This window comes from Sorex araneus, chromosome X, assembly GCF_027595985.1.
Source record: "Sorex araneus isolate mSorAra2 chromosome X, mSorAra2.pri, whole genome shotgun sequence".
Lineage (NCBI taxonomy): Eukaryota > Metazoa > Chordata > Mammalia > Eulipotyphla > Soricidae > Sorex > Sorex araneus.
This window is the reverse complement of record NC_073313.1, coordinates 230,328,434-230,341,357: the sequence shown is the minus strand read 5'-3', so window position 1 is coordinate 230,341,357 and position 12,924 is coordinate 230,328,434. Positions and strand designations below refer to the sequence as shown.

The 12,924-nt window shown below is 39.7% G+C and overlaps 1 protein-coding gene across 1 annotated transcript in view; it reads left to right on the top strand.

The window, feature by feature from the left end:
• Positions 1 to 10,810: 10,810 nt before the first annotated feature.
• Positions 10,811 to 12,924, top strand: part of RFTN2 (raftlin family member 2) — a 73,078-nt gene continuing 70,964 nt past the window's right edge. Inside the window, exon 1 of the mRNA XM_055121889.1 lies at positions 10,811 to 11,551. Within this exon, the coding sequence (XP_054977864.1) occupies positions 11,413 to 11,551 (139 nt within the window). The 5' untranslated portion in view covers positions 10,811 to 11,412. The remainder of the gene's footprint in view (positions 11,552 to 12,924) is intronic.

Below are 12,924 nucleotides of genomic sequence, written 5' to 3'. Positions count from 1 at the left end.
TGGGGGGCGCCTGCGCAGCCAGCTCGCTCCGCCGCTTCCGGTCAGAGAACCAATGAGGTCCGACCCAGCGAACGGGCCTCCTGAGGCCCCGCCCCTCTCCCGGGGTCCCTCCCCTTGTGGTCCCTCCCCCTCCGCCGCGCTTCCATTCCCTCCTCCCGTCTGGAACTAAGCCGCAGTGAGGCGTTACAGCGCGCAAATTCAAAACCAGCAGTTTAGTGGGTCAGGGAGATTGTACAGCGGGTAGGGCTCTTGCCTTCCATGGGGCTGATCCCCGGCCTATCGAGCCCGCCAGAGTGATCCCTGAGCTCAGAGCCAGGAGTAAATCCTCAGCATAAATGGTGTTGGCCCAAAAACCCAGAAAAAAGAGAAAAGTAAGAATCGCAGATAACAGCACGGAAGTACTAGCCTTAGAAGAGGTTATGCAACGCGTCAATTTTTTAAAAATCTTTTTCTCATACGCTATGTGCTCTGCTTTTGGTTGATAATTTTATTTATGTATAGTGTTTTTCCAAATTAAGTTTTTGTATACAAGAATTTTGTGTCCAGGACTAGAGAGATAGTACAGCGGGTAGAGCCCTTGCACACTGCTGCTGACCCAAAATAGAATCCATAAGCAACCCATAAGGTACCCCCAGCACAGCCAGTAGTAATTCTGAGTGCAGTGAACCCTCCACTCCCACCCCTACCCCCCCAAAAAAAGAATTTTTGTTTTCAGGAATTTTTCAAATGAATACAGGACACAAAATATACATTATTTTGCCCAAATTAAAATGCAGATTGGAAACATCCCCTGAATTTTATCTTAAAACCTAGTGGGCATTCTAAATCTGAAAAGGGGTGGAGAAAAGGAGCAATAGTACATCAGGGAGGTCATTTGCCTTGCATGCAACCCACCCAGAATTCAATCGCCATATGATTCCCCAAGCACTGCCAGTATAATATGCAGGGTCAGGAGTAACCTCTGAGCATTGCTGGGTATAACCCAAAAAGTGCCCCACACACACTCTAAAAAATAATAAAAGTGCAGCATTAGTGGGAAGGGGAATCAAGTTCAATTCTAGGGCATAAGCTTAGCATGTGCCGAGGCCTGAGTTCGATCCTCTGCAGCTTAGCCTTCCTAACCCTTTATGGAACCAAAGCCCCACAAGCCCATGCTTGCCCAAACTCTTCGAGTATCTCTGCCAAGTGTAGCTCCTCTAAGGAATTTATTTTCTTAAAAATCATCACTCTGGGGCCCGAAAGATAGCACATCAGGTAAGGCCCTTGTGTTGGATGCAGCCAACGTGGAGTAAGATGCCTGGCATTACGTATAGTGCCTGAGTGCTGCCAGGAGTGATCCCTGAGTTCAGCGGGATGTGGCAAAAAGAAAGAAACCTTCACTTTTGCTTGTTGAATCAACAAAAATAGTAGATTTGCAAAGTACCAAGTGTTTGTCAGAGACCATTAAGAGCTAGGGAGGGGGCTGGAGTGATAGCACAGCGGGTAGGGCGTTTGCCTTGCATGCGGCTGACCCGGGTTCGATTCCCAGCATCCCATATGGTCCCCTGAGCACCGCCAGGGGTAATTCCTGAGTGCAGAGCCAGGAGTGACCCCTTGTGCATCGCCGGGTGTGACCCAAAAAGCCAAAAAAAAAAAAAAAAAAAAAGAGCTAGGGAGACAGAATGTTATCATCATTTTACACATAAGGAGAAACCAATCTTCAGATTGGTAGCTATTAATATATATGTATATATATATATATATTGCTTTTTGAGTCACATCCGATGATGCACAGGGGTTACTCCTGGCTTTACACTCAGAAATTACTCCTGGCGGTGCTCAGGGGACCATATAAAATGCTGGGAATCGAGCCTGGGTCAGCTGCGTGCAAGGCAAACGCCCTACCCGCTCTACTATTGCTCCAGCTCCCAATAATTTTTTTTTAGTAGTCTTGAGGTTCTTTTTTCTAGATCAAGGTGGGTGTTTTGTTTGTTTCTGAGTTTGCTTTTAGTTTCTGCAAGGGCAGGTCTCTTCAGCCAAGAATTGGATTAACATTACTCTTCATGACTCTCTCATATTTTACCTATAACTTGCTTTTGAAGTAGATGGCCCTCATGGTGGCTGCTGTGAGGCAGAAAGGAGGAAGATGGTCATTTTCTCCCTATCTGCCTCTGCCATCTGGGAAGGCTAGGACTGTAAAGCCACACCTGACATCCCCGGATTTCTCAGGGAGCCACAGACTCAGGTTGGAGTGACAAATTGCTTTTTGCAGGAAAGGAAAGTCAGTCCTAGGCCTTATCCAGGGTTACCAGGTTCTTGTCTTGCCACGCTGAAAAGGAATTTCAGGAGTAAATGAGCAGTGAAGTAAGACATTTTATTTGGAGGGTTTTAGGAAGGGGAAGGAGGGAGAGAGAATAAGAGAGAACGTGGGATTCTCCAAAAGCCGAGAGAGCCCCTACATACATCCCAGCATTAGATACAGAAGCATGAAAGTACACCTCTCAAGAGGGGAGATGCAAGGTGACACATTTGCTCAAGCACCACATGTGCTCAGCCATATGGGCACAAGCAGCACATGGGTTCAGGTAGTTCATGCCGCCCTCCCTTCCTTTGTTCAAGGTGGTTTTTATAGGGTTTTCTCCAAGATGTCGCACATGGGACTTTCTAGTTAGGTAAGAGTCTGTTGCTAGGGTGGTTGCTAAGGGGGTAGAGTTGGGAGTTGTCTTCTTTGAAACTCCTTTTCTTGACCTTTGTTCCTGCTGGATCTTCTCTAGGGCTTGGGTCCAGCCTTCTCTTTCTGGGCTAGCTGAGCCTTCGGGGTTAATCAGATTAAAGGAAGGAATTGAGGGTTCTTGAATAATTTCCTCCAGGCCCATTCTATGAGGAGGGTTCCAGTCTCCTCAGGATCGGCTGCTGGTGAAGTTCTTATCAAGTCTTGATTTCTGTATCTACAAAGTGGGTAAGACTTAGGACTAATGGCTAATTACTTCCTAGAAATGTCATTGCCATGATATGTGCGTGGGGAGAGGGGGGAGGATGGGGCCTTCCCTAGTCTATCTGCCCACATCACTTTTTGTTTGGTTTTAAGTACTTATTCATTGAATAATTAAATGGAATGGAACACCTGTGAACCCACAACACAGCTTCAGAATTAGAAATGATTCTATAAAAGCAGAAAAGCAGCACTAGCTATTCCAGAGAGCTAGTTAGAAATGCACATTCTTGGGGTTGGAGTGATAATACAGTGGGTGGGGTGTTTGCTTTGCATGCAGCCTACCTGGGCTCAATCCCTGGAACCCTGTACAGCTCCCCAGAAGTAATCTCTGAATGAAGAGCCAGTAGTAAATCCTGAGCATCACTGAGGTGTAGCACTCCCCCCAAAAAACACACAAAAAATGCTCATTCTTAAGCCTGTGAACCCACAACCCCTATGAGCCCTTATTAGCCAGATCAGAAACCATGGGCTAGGGCTCAATAGTCAAAGTTCTAGATGGTGATTCTGATGCACAAAGAATTTTTAGAACTATTGACCAGAAGATTTTCAGTGATTCAGATCCACACTTTTTAGCCTTCCTTTCCTCTTCCCATAGGTATATGTCTGAAATTTGTACTTTTGTATTAATACGATCATATATAAAGTACATCTAAGGAGATATTTCATTTCATTTGAAGAAAAATTTCTGAGCAAATGATATAGCACACTTATATTCTGTAATGACTTTTTCCCTCAATATTTTATTGAAATTTACGTATGCTTTTTCCTATAATTAGTTAATCATTTTTAACTGCTGTATAATTATGAATGGTGCATATGGTAAACTGAATTTAATTTCTGTGTTGATATGGAAAATGATCAAATTCTCTATAGGTATAACAGGTATAACAATCAGGCTTTGGGCATTTTGTTGATTTTAAACTGTTGACCAGTTATTTTTTTTCATTTTTTTTAAATTTTTATTGAATCACCATGTGGAAAGTTACACAGTTCTCAGGTTTATGTCTCAGTTATACAATATTCAAACACCCATCCATTCACCAGTGCCCATATTCCACCACCAAAAGCCCCAGTATACCCCCCTCCCCCGCTCCCCATCCCCAACTGTATAACTGATGAATTTCACTTCATTTTCTCTTTACCTTCATTACGTTCCATATTTTGTTGACCAGTTTTAAAGACAGTTAAAGTTACAATTTAAAACTCCAGTACATGGTTGAACTCTACAAGAAGAAAACATCCAATCCCATCAGAAAATGGGGCGGTGAAATGAACAGAAACTTTCTCAAAGAAGAAATCTGAATGGCTTTAATTTATGGATTGAGGTCTGATATTGAGGTCTTTAAAATGTCTTTTTCAATCAATAAGTCACTGGGCACTCGGGTTGTTTCCCATTGTTGACTATTATTTTTTAAAATGCTTACAATAAACATGGAAGTGCAAATTTGTGTTTTTGTATTTTTTTAGATAAATATTCAGAACTGAATTAGTGGGAACATATCAAATGTGCTTTTCAATTTTGGAGTAATATCTATTCTGCTTTTCATAATAACTATACCAACTTATATTTCCACCAACACAGTGTAAGAGGTTTCTTCTCTTCCATCTCTCCAGCACTTGTTTCTTGTCTTTTGAATAAAAGTCACTCTCACATGTGAGATGATGTCTCATTTGTTTTGATTTGCATTTTCTAAGAAGAAATGATGAAACATCTTTTCACGTGTCTATTGGCCTTGTATATCTTCTTTGGAGAAATGTATATACAGACCCACTGCCCAATTTTTTAACCAGGTTATTTTTAATTGTTGAGTTTCATGTGTCCTTTGTAATGTTCTGCATATTAATCTCTTGTCGTATACATGATGTGCAAATATCTTCTCCCATAAATATGGTGTTTTTGTGTTTGGGTGCAAGTTTCTTTCACTGTGCAGAATGTGTGTGCACATTTTTTAACAGTTTCCAAAAAGTTTCTGCCTTCATTTTTTGTTATTACAAAAAGAAAAGTATATTTCTCCTTTTGAAGCAAATGCTTTATTTTTTATACTTCCCTTTTATTTATTATTCTTAAAGAACCATCATTTACAAAATTATTTGCTTATACATGAATCTTAGGTATACAATATCCCAACACCACCAAGTCTACTTCCCCCATCAGAATTTCCATGCCCTCTACTACCCCCCCGATATCGCCCCTGCATCCTATCTCCCCTTCATTCCACCCCTCTCCCTACCTTTTGGCACCTCAATAGGCACATTTCAAAGTTCAGGGGTTGCAGTTTAGGTCCCATGATTACAGTGTGGTTAAGTCAATGCTTTGGATATATAGCAATACCACCCTCCAGCATCACTTGTATATGGAAGGTCCTGGACCCCTGCTCCCCATTACTTCCCTTCTTGCTTCCCCCTTGATTTTTTCCTCTGTCCTCCTCCATGTACTCTGTGATCAAGAGTTATCTAAACATCAAATGTTCTATTTTTTAAAACAAATCTAAATTTTTAAAGCAATTTCAAATTCATGACAAAATCTAGCATACCCCTACCTATCATAACCCTCCACTGATATTTGATAACATAGTGGTTTATTTGCTACAATACAGTGAAAGACAATGAACCAGCATTGACACATCATTTCCCAGAGTTCATAGTTTACTCTTGATGTCATATAATCTATAGGCATTTACTGAACAACATATGTTTATTGCTACCAGATATAGAATAGTTTCACTGTTTCTATAGAATAGAATCCTCTGTATGCCATTTGTATATCCCACATTTGCTTCTTGTTTAACTTTAATGCATTTGACAATTGTAATATTAAGTGTAACATATGGATCTAAGTTAATTCTCTTCCAACCTGATATCTAATGCCATGCTACATTTGTTAAATTTGTTTTCATAGACAATTTTTTTTGCTAATTAATTTTCTGAGATTTGTCATATATTGAGTGCAATCTTAGTATACTTTTTTTTTGGTTTTGGGGTAACACACAACAGTGTTCAGAACTTACTTCTGGCTCTGTATTCAGGGATCACTCCTGGGGATTCTCAGGAGAACAAGCAGTGCCAGGGATCCAACTGAGGTTGGCCACAGACAAGGTAAGTGCATCACCTACTCTACTCTGTCTCCAGCCCCGTATTTTCTTGAATAAATATTTTCTAATATTGATCACCCTTTTATGCAATCAGTTATATTTTTAATTGCCATTTGTAGATTTCTGGGACAGCCTTCAGTTCTTTATTGTAGACTGACTTTCCCTAAGTGCAGGCTTTCATGTGATTCTTATTTATATTCTAGTATGGACTCACTTGGGCCTTGAATAAGTGAACGAACCTTATGAATGCAGAATGTACTCTCCATAACTGGTAGCATAGTACTCTCATAGGTACTACCAAAGAGTGGTTAAATTGGAGTAACAGGAGCAATTGTATAATGAAGAATAGGATTTTTCCTAGTGAACTGAATGCAAGTACATGTGCAAATTGATTTTTTTAATGATGCACACCTGAAATTCATGTACTGTTATAAACACATATCTCTCATAAAAGAACTAGGTTGGTTTGTAATTGAAAAATGGCCTAGAGCTTTTTATAGGTTACTAATTTTTTTTTCCTAAAACCAGGGGGGAAAAAATAAGAACAAAAATGTAAGCACACTTTGCATAACCTGGGTGCTGCAAGAGTGAACTGAGTTTTTAATGGAATATGCCCATTTTGGTAAAGTTTTGAATGGTCATTCTAGAAGCCTGGAACATATTAGAGTCTAATTCAGGGTGTGTATCTTCCTGTTTGCCAACCTGCCACAGGGCAAATCTACTGGTCTAACATCTTGCAGCCTTAGGCTTGTCTCTCCTCAAACCTAAGTCACTACAGATACTGGATCTCATAACCCACCATAAATATACTGGCTAAAATGTCTTTTTTACATAATTTTTAATTTAATTAAATAACTGTGATTTACAAATATATATATATTAATTCAATTTTTTAATGTATACACATTAATGAGGTATGGTGGGGCCCAGTGGCAACGTGCCTGCTTGCTAGCAGAAGGTTGAGAGTCCTATTCCTGATGCCACCCATATGTGCCCAGCAAGGTTCTAATAACTTAGTTGTTTGGGACCCCTGCACCTCAACAGACTACTCAATCTCTAGCGAGTTGCAGCCAGGAATGTGCAAATACCACAACTAAAACTGAGACCTCAACAAGCACACAGCTACAAATGTTCAAGCACCATGGCCAGGAGCAAGATGTCCACTAGCATATGTGTGAGTGTCACAATAAAAGGTGTGACTCCAGGTGAGAATATACATAAGTATACAAAAGAGCTGGCCAAGAGTTGAGGAGATTTCAAGGAAACCATATCACTGTATCGCTGTCATCCCATTGCTCATCCATTTGCTCGAGCAGGCACCAGTAATGTCTCCATTGTGAGACTTGTTGTTACTGTTTTTGGCATATCGAATACGCCACGGTAGCTTGCCAGGCTCTACTATGCAGGCGAGATACTCTCGGTAGCTTGCTAGGCTCTCCGAGAGGGACGGAGGAATCGAACCTGGGTCGGCAGCATGCAAGGCAAACACCCTACCCACTATGCTAAAATTAGGGACCAGAGAAATAGTATAGAAGGTAAAATGCTTGCTTTGCATGCAGTCAACCCAGTTCTATCCCTGGCATTTCATTTTCCCGTGGGCACCTTTAGGGGGCCCTACTGAGCATGGACCCAGAACTAGCCCCTAAACTCTGCTAGGTATAGTTCAGAACCACCTCCTTAGTAATTAATTTGTAGCCAAAGATCAAACATTACTTGTTAAATATTGTGTTGTTAGAATAACATTTTATATAACTGCTAAAATAGCAGGAATAGGTGCCAATTATGTGTGTGCATGTGTGCGTGTATGTGTATGCATGGTTTTGAAATATATCTAAGAATAAAATTTTCCTTTAATTTTATACATTGGAAAGAAAAATGAGTTAATGATGACTCAATTGTATACTAAACAAATGAGTTTCTGTTACTAAAAATACAAAATCTTCTTTAAAAACTTAAGGATGCACCATATCACTCATATCAGCTCTCAATGAGTGATATATCTCTCAATCAGTTCTCTCCTGATTGAATTCATTTTTATTCCCGTTAAGACCATCTTCGGGGCTGGAGCGATAGTACAGCGGGTAGGGCATTTGCCTTGCATGCGGCAGACCCGGGTTCGATTCCCAGCATCCCATATGGTCCCCCAAGCAGTACCAGGAGTAATTCCTAAGTGCATGAGCCAGGAGTAACCCCTGAGCATCGCTGGGTGTGACCCAAAAGGCAAAAAAATAAAAAATAAAAAAGACCATCTTCCTCAAAATAGCCACAAAATAAAAGCTGCTGTGTTAGAGGAGGATATTGGGACTTTGGTGGAGGTTATGGTGTGGAAATGTGACACTGTGCCCCTAAAACACATATAATCCTGCAATATATTTCATTAAAAATCAAATAAAATATAAATTGGTGTTATTTACTTGCTCAAACTTTTCTTTCATTTGCTATTTTTTATTTTCCTTTGTTGTCTCCAAATAAAGCTTAGGGGCAGGAAGGAGTATGGCTTGGCAGTAGAACATTTTCCCATATGTGTGAAGTTCTGAGTTAGATGCCTGAAACTATTAAAAAAGAAAGGGGGGAAAGATATGGTATTTACACAATATAAAGCTTAAATTTTTTCTGTATGCTGTAACCCACACAATTTAGCTCCTGCCTCTCATTAGTTTTCTTTGTATTTTATGGGGAGGGGGGTTGTTTACTTTGGTTTTTGGTTTTTGGGCCACACCTGGTAATGCTCAGGGCTTGCTCCTTGCTCCTTGCATCCCAGTGAGGGATGATTCCTGGCAGTACTCGGGAGACCATATTAGATGTCAGGGATTGAACCCAAGCAAGGCAAGTGCCCTACCCTTGGTACTATCTCTCTAGCCCCTCAAATTTTATGTTTTAATAATTTAAATCAATTTTATGTTCCTTCCAATTCATGCCATTTCGTCATCGTTCTGTGATACTGTTCATGTTTCTCCCAACAGCAGACCATGCTCCCCATCTTTCTATAAGTTTGCATATTTTTATTTAAGAGAACTCAGATAACGTTTTCTAGCCCAAATGGATTTGATGACTTCCTCGGTTTCTATAATATCCTTTGTTCTCTGCAGCTACCAAATCATATTGAAATTAGCTCTTAGAGAAGTCTATCTATTGCCAATGAATCATATGTCTCCTTAGGACATAAGCGTCTTCAGTCATTTTGTATACCCCAGTATCTATGAAACCCAGTGCTTAGAATATAGCAGATACATATAATCATGTAAATTACCAAATTAGGAATAGCAAACTTCAAATATTCCATTTCTGTCACTCTAGAGTCCATCTCCTCCCATAAAAGAGGACCTGAAAAATTATAGGCATGAATAGCCAAATGAGTCATAATATTTGCTGTCTTTTTAGTCAAATTTACAAAGAAATTGTTTACCACCAACCATTCTCTTTCTAGAGAATAAAGAACTGGAATTTTACTCTGTTCGATGCCTTATTCAGAAGTAAACTAGACCTGTAGGTTGAAGGAAGAATCAAAACATCACCCGCAAACTGATTTCATTTCCTTTTTGTGAGTTTTCATGTGCACTGTCAATGAGACTTAAAAATTTTTTAGGCCTTAAGTTTTAAAAATAACAGGACTAGTGGCAGAATGACTTTCTTTCGTTTACACATCTCACCCCTATTTTATTTTGGAGGCACATTAACAATTTATTTTGTGCAATATATTAGCCAAGAATAGTGTTAAGATCTGAGATAAGATTATCTCATTCAACCTTTATAGCAAGTCTATGAAGTAAGCACTATTATTAACTTCATTTTACGGAGGAGGAAAATGAGACTTGAAGAGGTCAAGTTACATGCCTGAGACATATCTCTTAGCTCTTCAGAAGCAGGATTGAACCTGGCTGGGTAGCCCAATTCCTCGACGATAGTTTATATGTACCTTACTACTGACCTATAAGTGGTAAAATAAAATAATAGCTATTGTAATTGGGTTTTGTTAGGTTGTTTTGGGGCTCACACCAGCAGTGCTCAGGGCTTATTCCTGACTGTGCTCAGGGACTATATAGGGTGCCAGGATTGAAGTCAGGCCAGCTACATGCAAGGCGAGCACCCTCCCTGTTGCACTACTATCTCTCTGACCCCAAATACCCTTAATTGTTCCATTATAAATTGTTCCTAACTTCTGGTAAATGGCAATCTATTAGGCTGCATAAATCAAGTTAAGTTTTGTTTTTAATGATACTTTGACACTTATAGAAGTGTTATTAACTGCAATCTTAAGCCTTTGGAGTATTTTAAACTTTAGAGATGTTGGGGAAACTAATTACCCATATTAGTGTGTATCCTTTGAAATTAATTGAGTCTTATTATTAGAATATTTTAAAATAAAGTGTCATATTTAGGACACTTTAAATTAGCATATAATTTTCCAGGAGAAAAAAAAAGGCTTTCATGTGGAAAGAAATTCTCCAAATTGCTATTGCTATGTAAAAACTAAAAGATTTTGTTTCAAAAAACAACAAAATACAAAACAAAAATTAATTTTAAAAAACCCTCCTGCTTTGCTTTTCACTTTTTAGACAGCATAAGTTTTCTCATAAAGCTGACCTCCTTTTTGGAAATGATTTTTGTTTTCAAAATCTCTCTCCCTTGTTGAGAGGCTCTCTCTCTCTCTCTCTCTCTCTCTCTCTCTCTCTCCTCCCTCCCTCTACTTCTCTCTCTCTCCCCCTCTCCCTCTCTCTTTCTCTCTCTCTCTCTCTCCCCCCTCTCCCTCTCTCTCCTTCTCTCTCTCTTTCTCTCTCTCTTTCTCTCTCTCTCTCTGTCTCTCATAGCAGGGAGGAAGGCGGGCTGTAGGCACAGGAAAAAGGAAAAAGAGAAAACAGAAAAAGAATTGTATGCCACTATGTCTGACTAGATCCTCTACTTAAATAATTCCATCTGCATTTTAGCCTTTTTATTTCCGTTTTTGGATGCCTCTTTTATCATCCAGCCATCCAGCCGAAGGAGATAGACAAAGCACTGCCGGTGCCCTGAGCGACAGAACTCTGGCGGGGGGCTGGCTGTAAATCGACGTGGCATGGAAATTCTCCGCTAAGTTGTAGCAGCCTGTGTGCTTCTCTAAAATCAAGCCCAGCCGCCGTGAGCGGTAGCTGCATCATCATGGGCGCAACAACACTCCAAAAAAATGGATAGAAAAAGTCTTCAGCTGCTTTCTTTGGACTCAAGTGTCTTCTTTTTGCGCATCTATGATTTAAGTGGAGAAGGGAAAATCAAAGCAGTAAAGTCTGTAACTTTCTTTTTGCAGCCTGAACAACAGAATTTGCTGCTCTCCCTCCCCTATCCTGCAATCTAATTCCTTACAGATTTGCCATGGGGTGCGGACTTAGAAAGCTAGAAAATCCTGATGAGAGCAGCCCTGGAAAAATATTTTCTACTCTGAAGAGACCGCAAGTGGAAACAAAGACAGAATTTGCTTACGAATATGTATTGCTGGATTTTACTTTACAAGGTAAGTTTAATTCTATTTATTAAATGTTTCAAAGAGAGGGAAGTACTAGTTGGGTTGTTTTTTTTTTTTTTTTAAGTATTAGCTTGTGAATTTTTCAACTGCTCTTCATAATCAAATTGCATGATCAAACAGTAGAATTGCTTTGTTAATTATGTTTTGAAAGCAATTGCTTCATTTTTTTTTTAAAGGAAGACGCGCTCATATGTTTATGAAATTAGAAAAATTACCTGTGGTTTTATTTTCTTTCGTTTTTCAGTCAAATGCTTGTTTGTAGAAGATACATGTTTGATTACCAGGCCAAGTCACAAGAGTCGTAATGACAGTTAGTGTTTTGGGGGGGAAAAAAAAAAGATTTGAATGGTACAAGGGCATAGCATGTAGGAAAGGCTACTCGCATCATCGACCAGAGAGTTAGCTAAGCCAGTTCTTAGATTCACACAGAGATGTTTCGAGTTTGTGTTTATGTCGGCCGTTTGATATTTTTGACCAAACTAAAGTTGCAGTTTGAAAACCCCCCGAGGAGAGAGTGGGGGTGGGGGTGCTGGGTGGAAAGGTAGTCTGTGAGCACTTCCTCTGCTCAGTGCCCCGTTCGAACAGAGAGACTCCCTGTTCCAGAAAGTTGGAAACACAAATAAACAAGCCCAGATGGCAGCTCTGGGGAAGGAACAGCGGCTGCTCGACTTCACAAATACTTTGTCTCTCTTCTTTTGGAAACTTGAGAGGACTGGACAGCCGCATGGATAAAACTGGGATTTTTTTTCCCCCCAAAGCAGGGCTATATGGATTTGGAGTATTAAAAATGAAGTTTCAGTTATCTGGCTTGCTGTGCGAATTTCCAGTCATGAATATTTTAAGTTCTTGTTTCAAAGTCATACTTCTAATTCTAATTAGTCACACGTTTTATGAAAGGGATGTTTACACTAACTACATGATCATGCTGGATATTATCTTGATTTTTTTTTTCCAAGCTTGAACAGAAGTTCTCCCTTTTTTTGGTTTGCTCTGTAAACAGTGCATCTTTGTGTGAGAAGCAGAAGCAGTCCATTTTTCTTTGTCAAAAATTGAGCTGTGTAGCAAACAAACTCCTTTCAGGGACCTAGAAAAAATCTGCACATATACCTTAAACATATTTACATTTACAAGGCTACCAAAGAAAAATTGTCAACATTCTTCCTTTTATTTTAATTATGAAATTTAAAAGTAGATTAAGATATTAATAATAAGCAGGGAATTAGCCAAACCATCAGATGAACTTGTCGGTACTTTTTCAAAACCTAACATTTGAGAAAATACTTGTGATTTGGGGCTATGATGCCCCCATTGATTGTCTTCTTACTTTTAAGACTACTTTTAGTAAATCCGTAAGACACTCT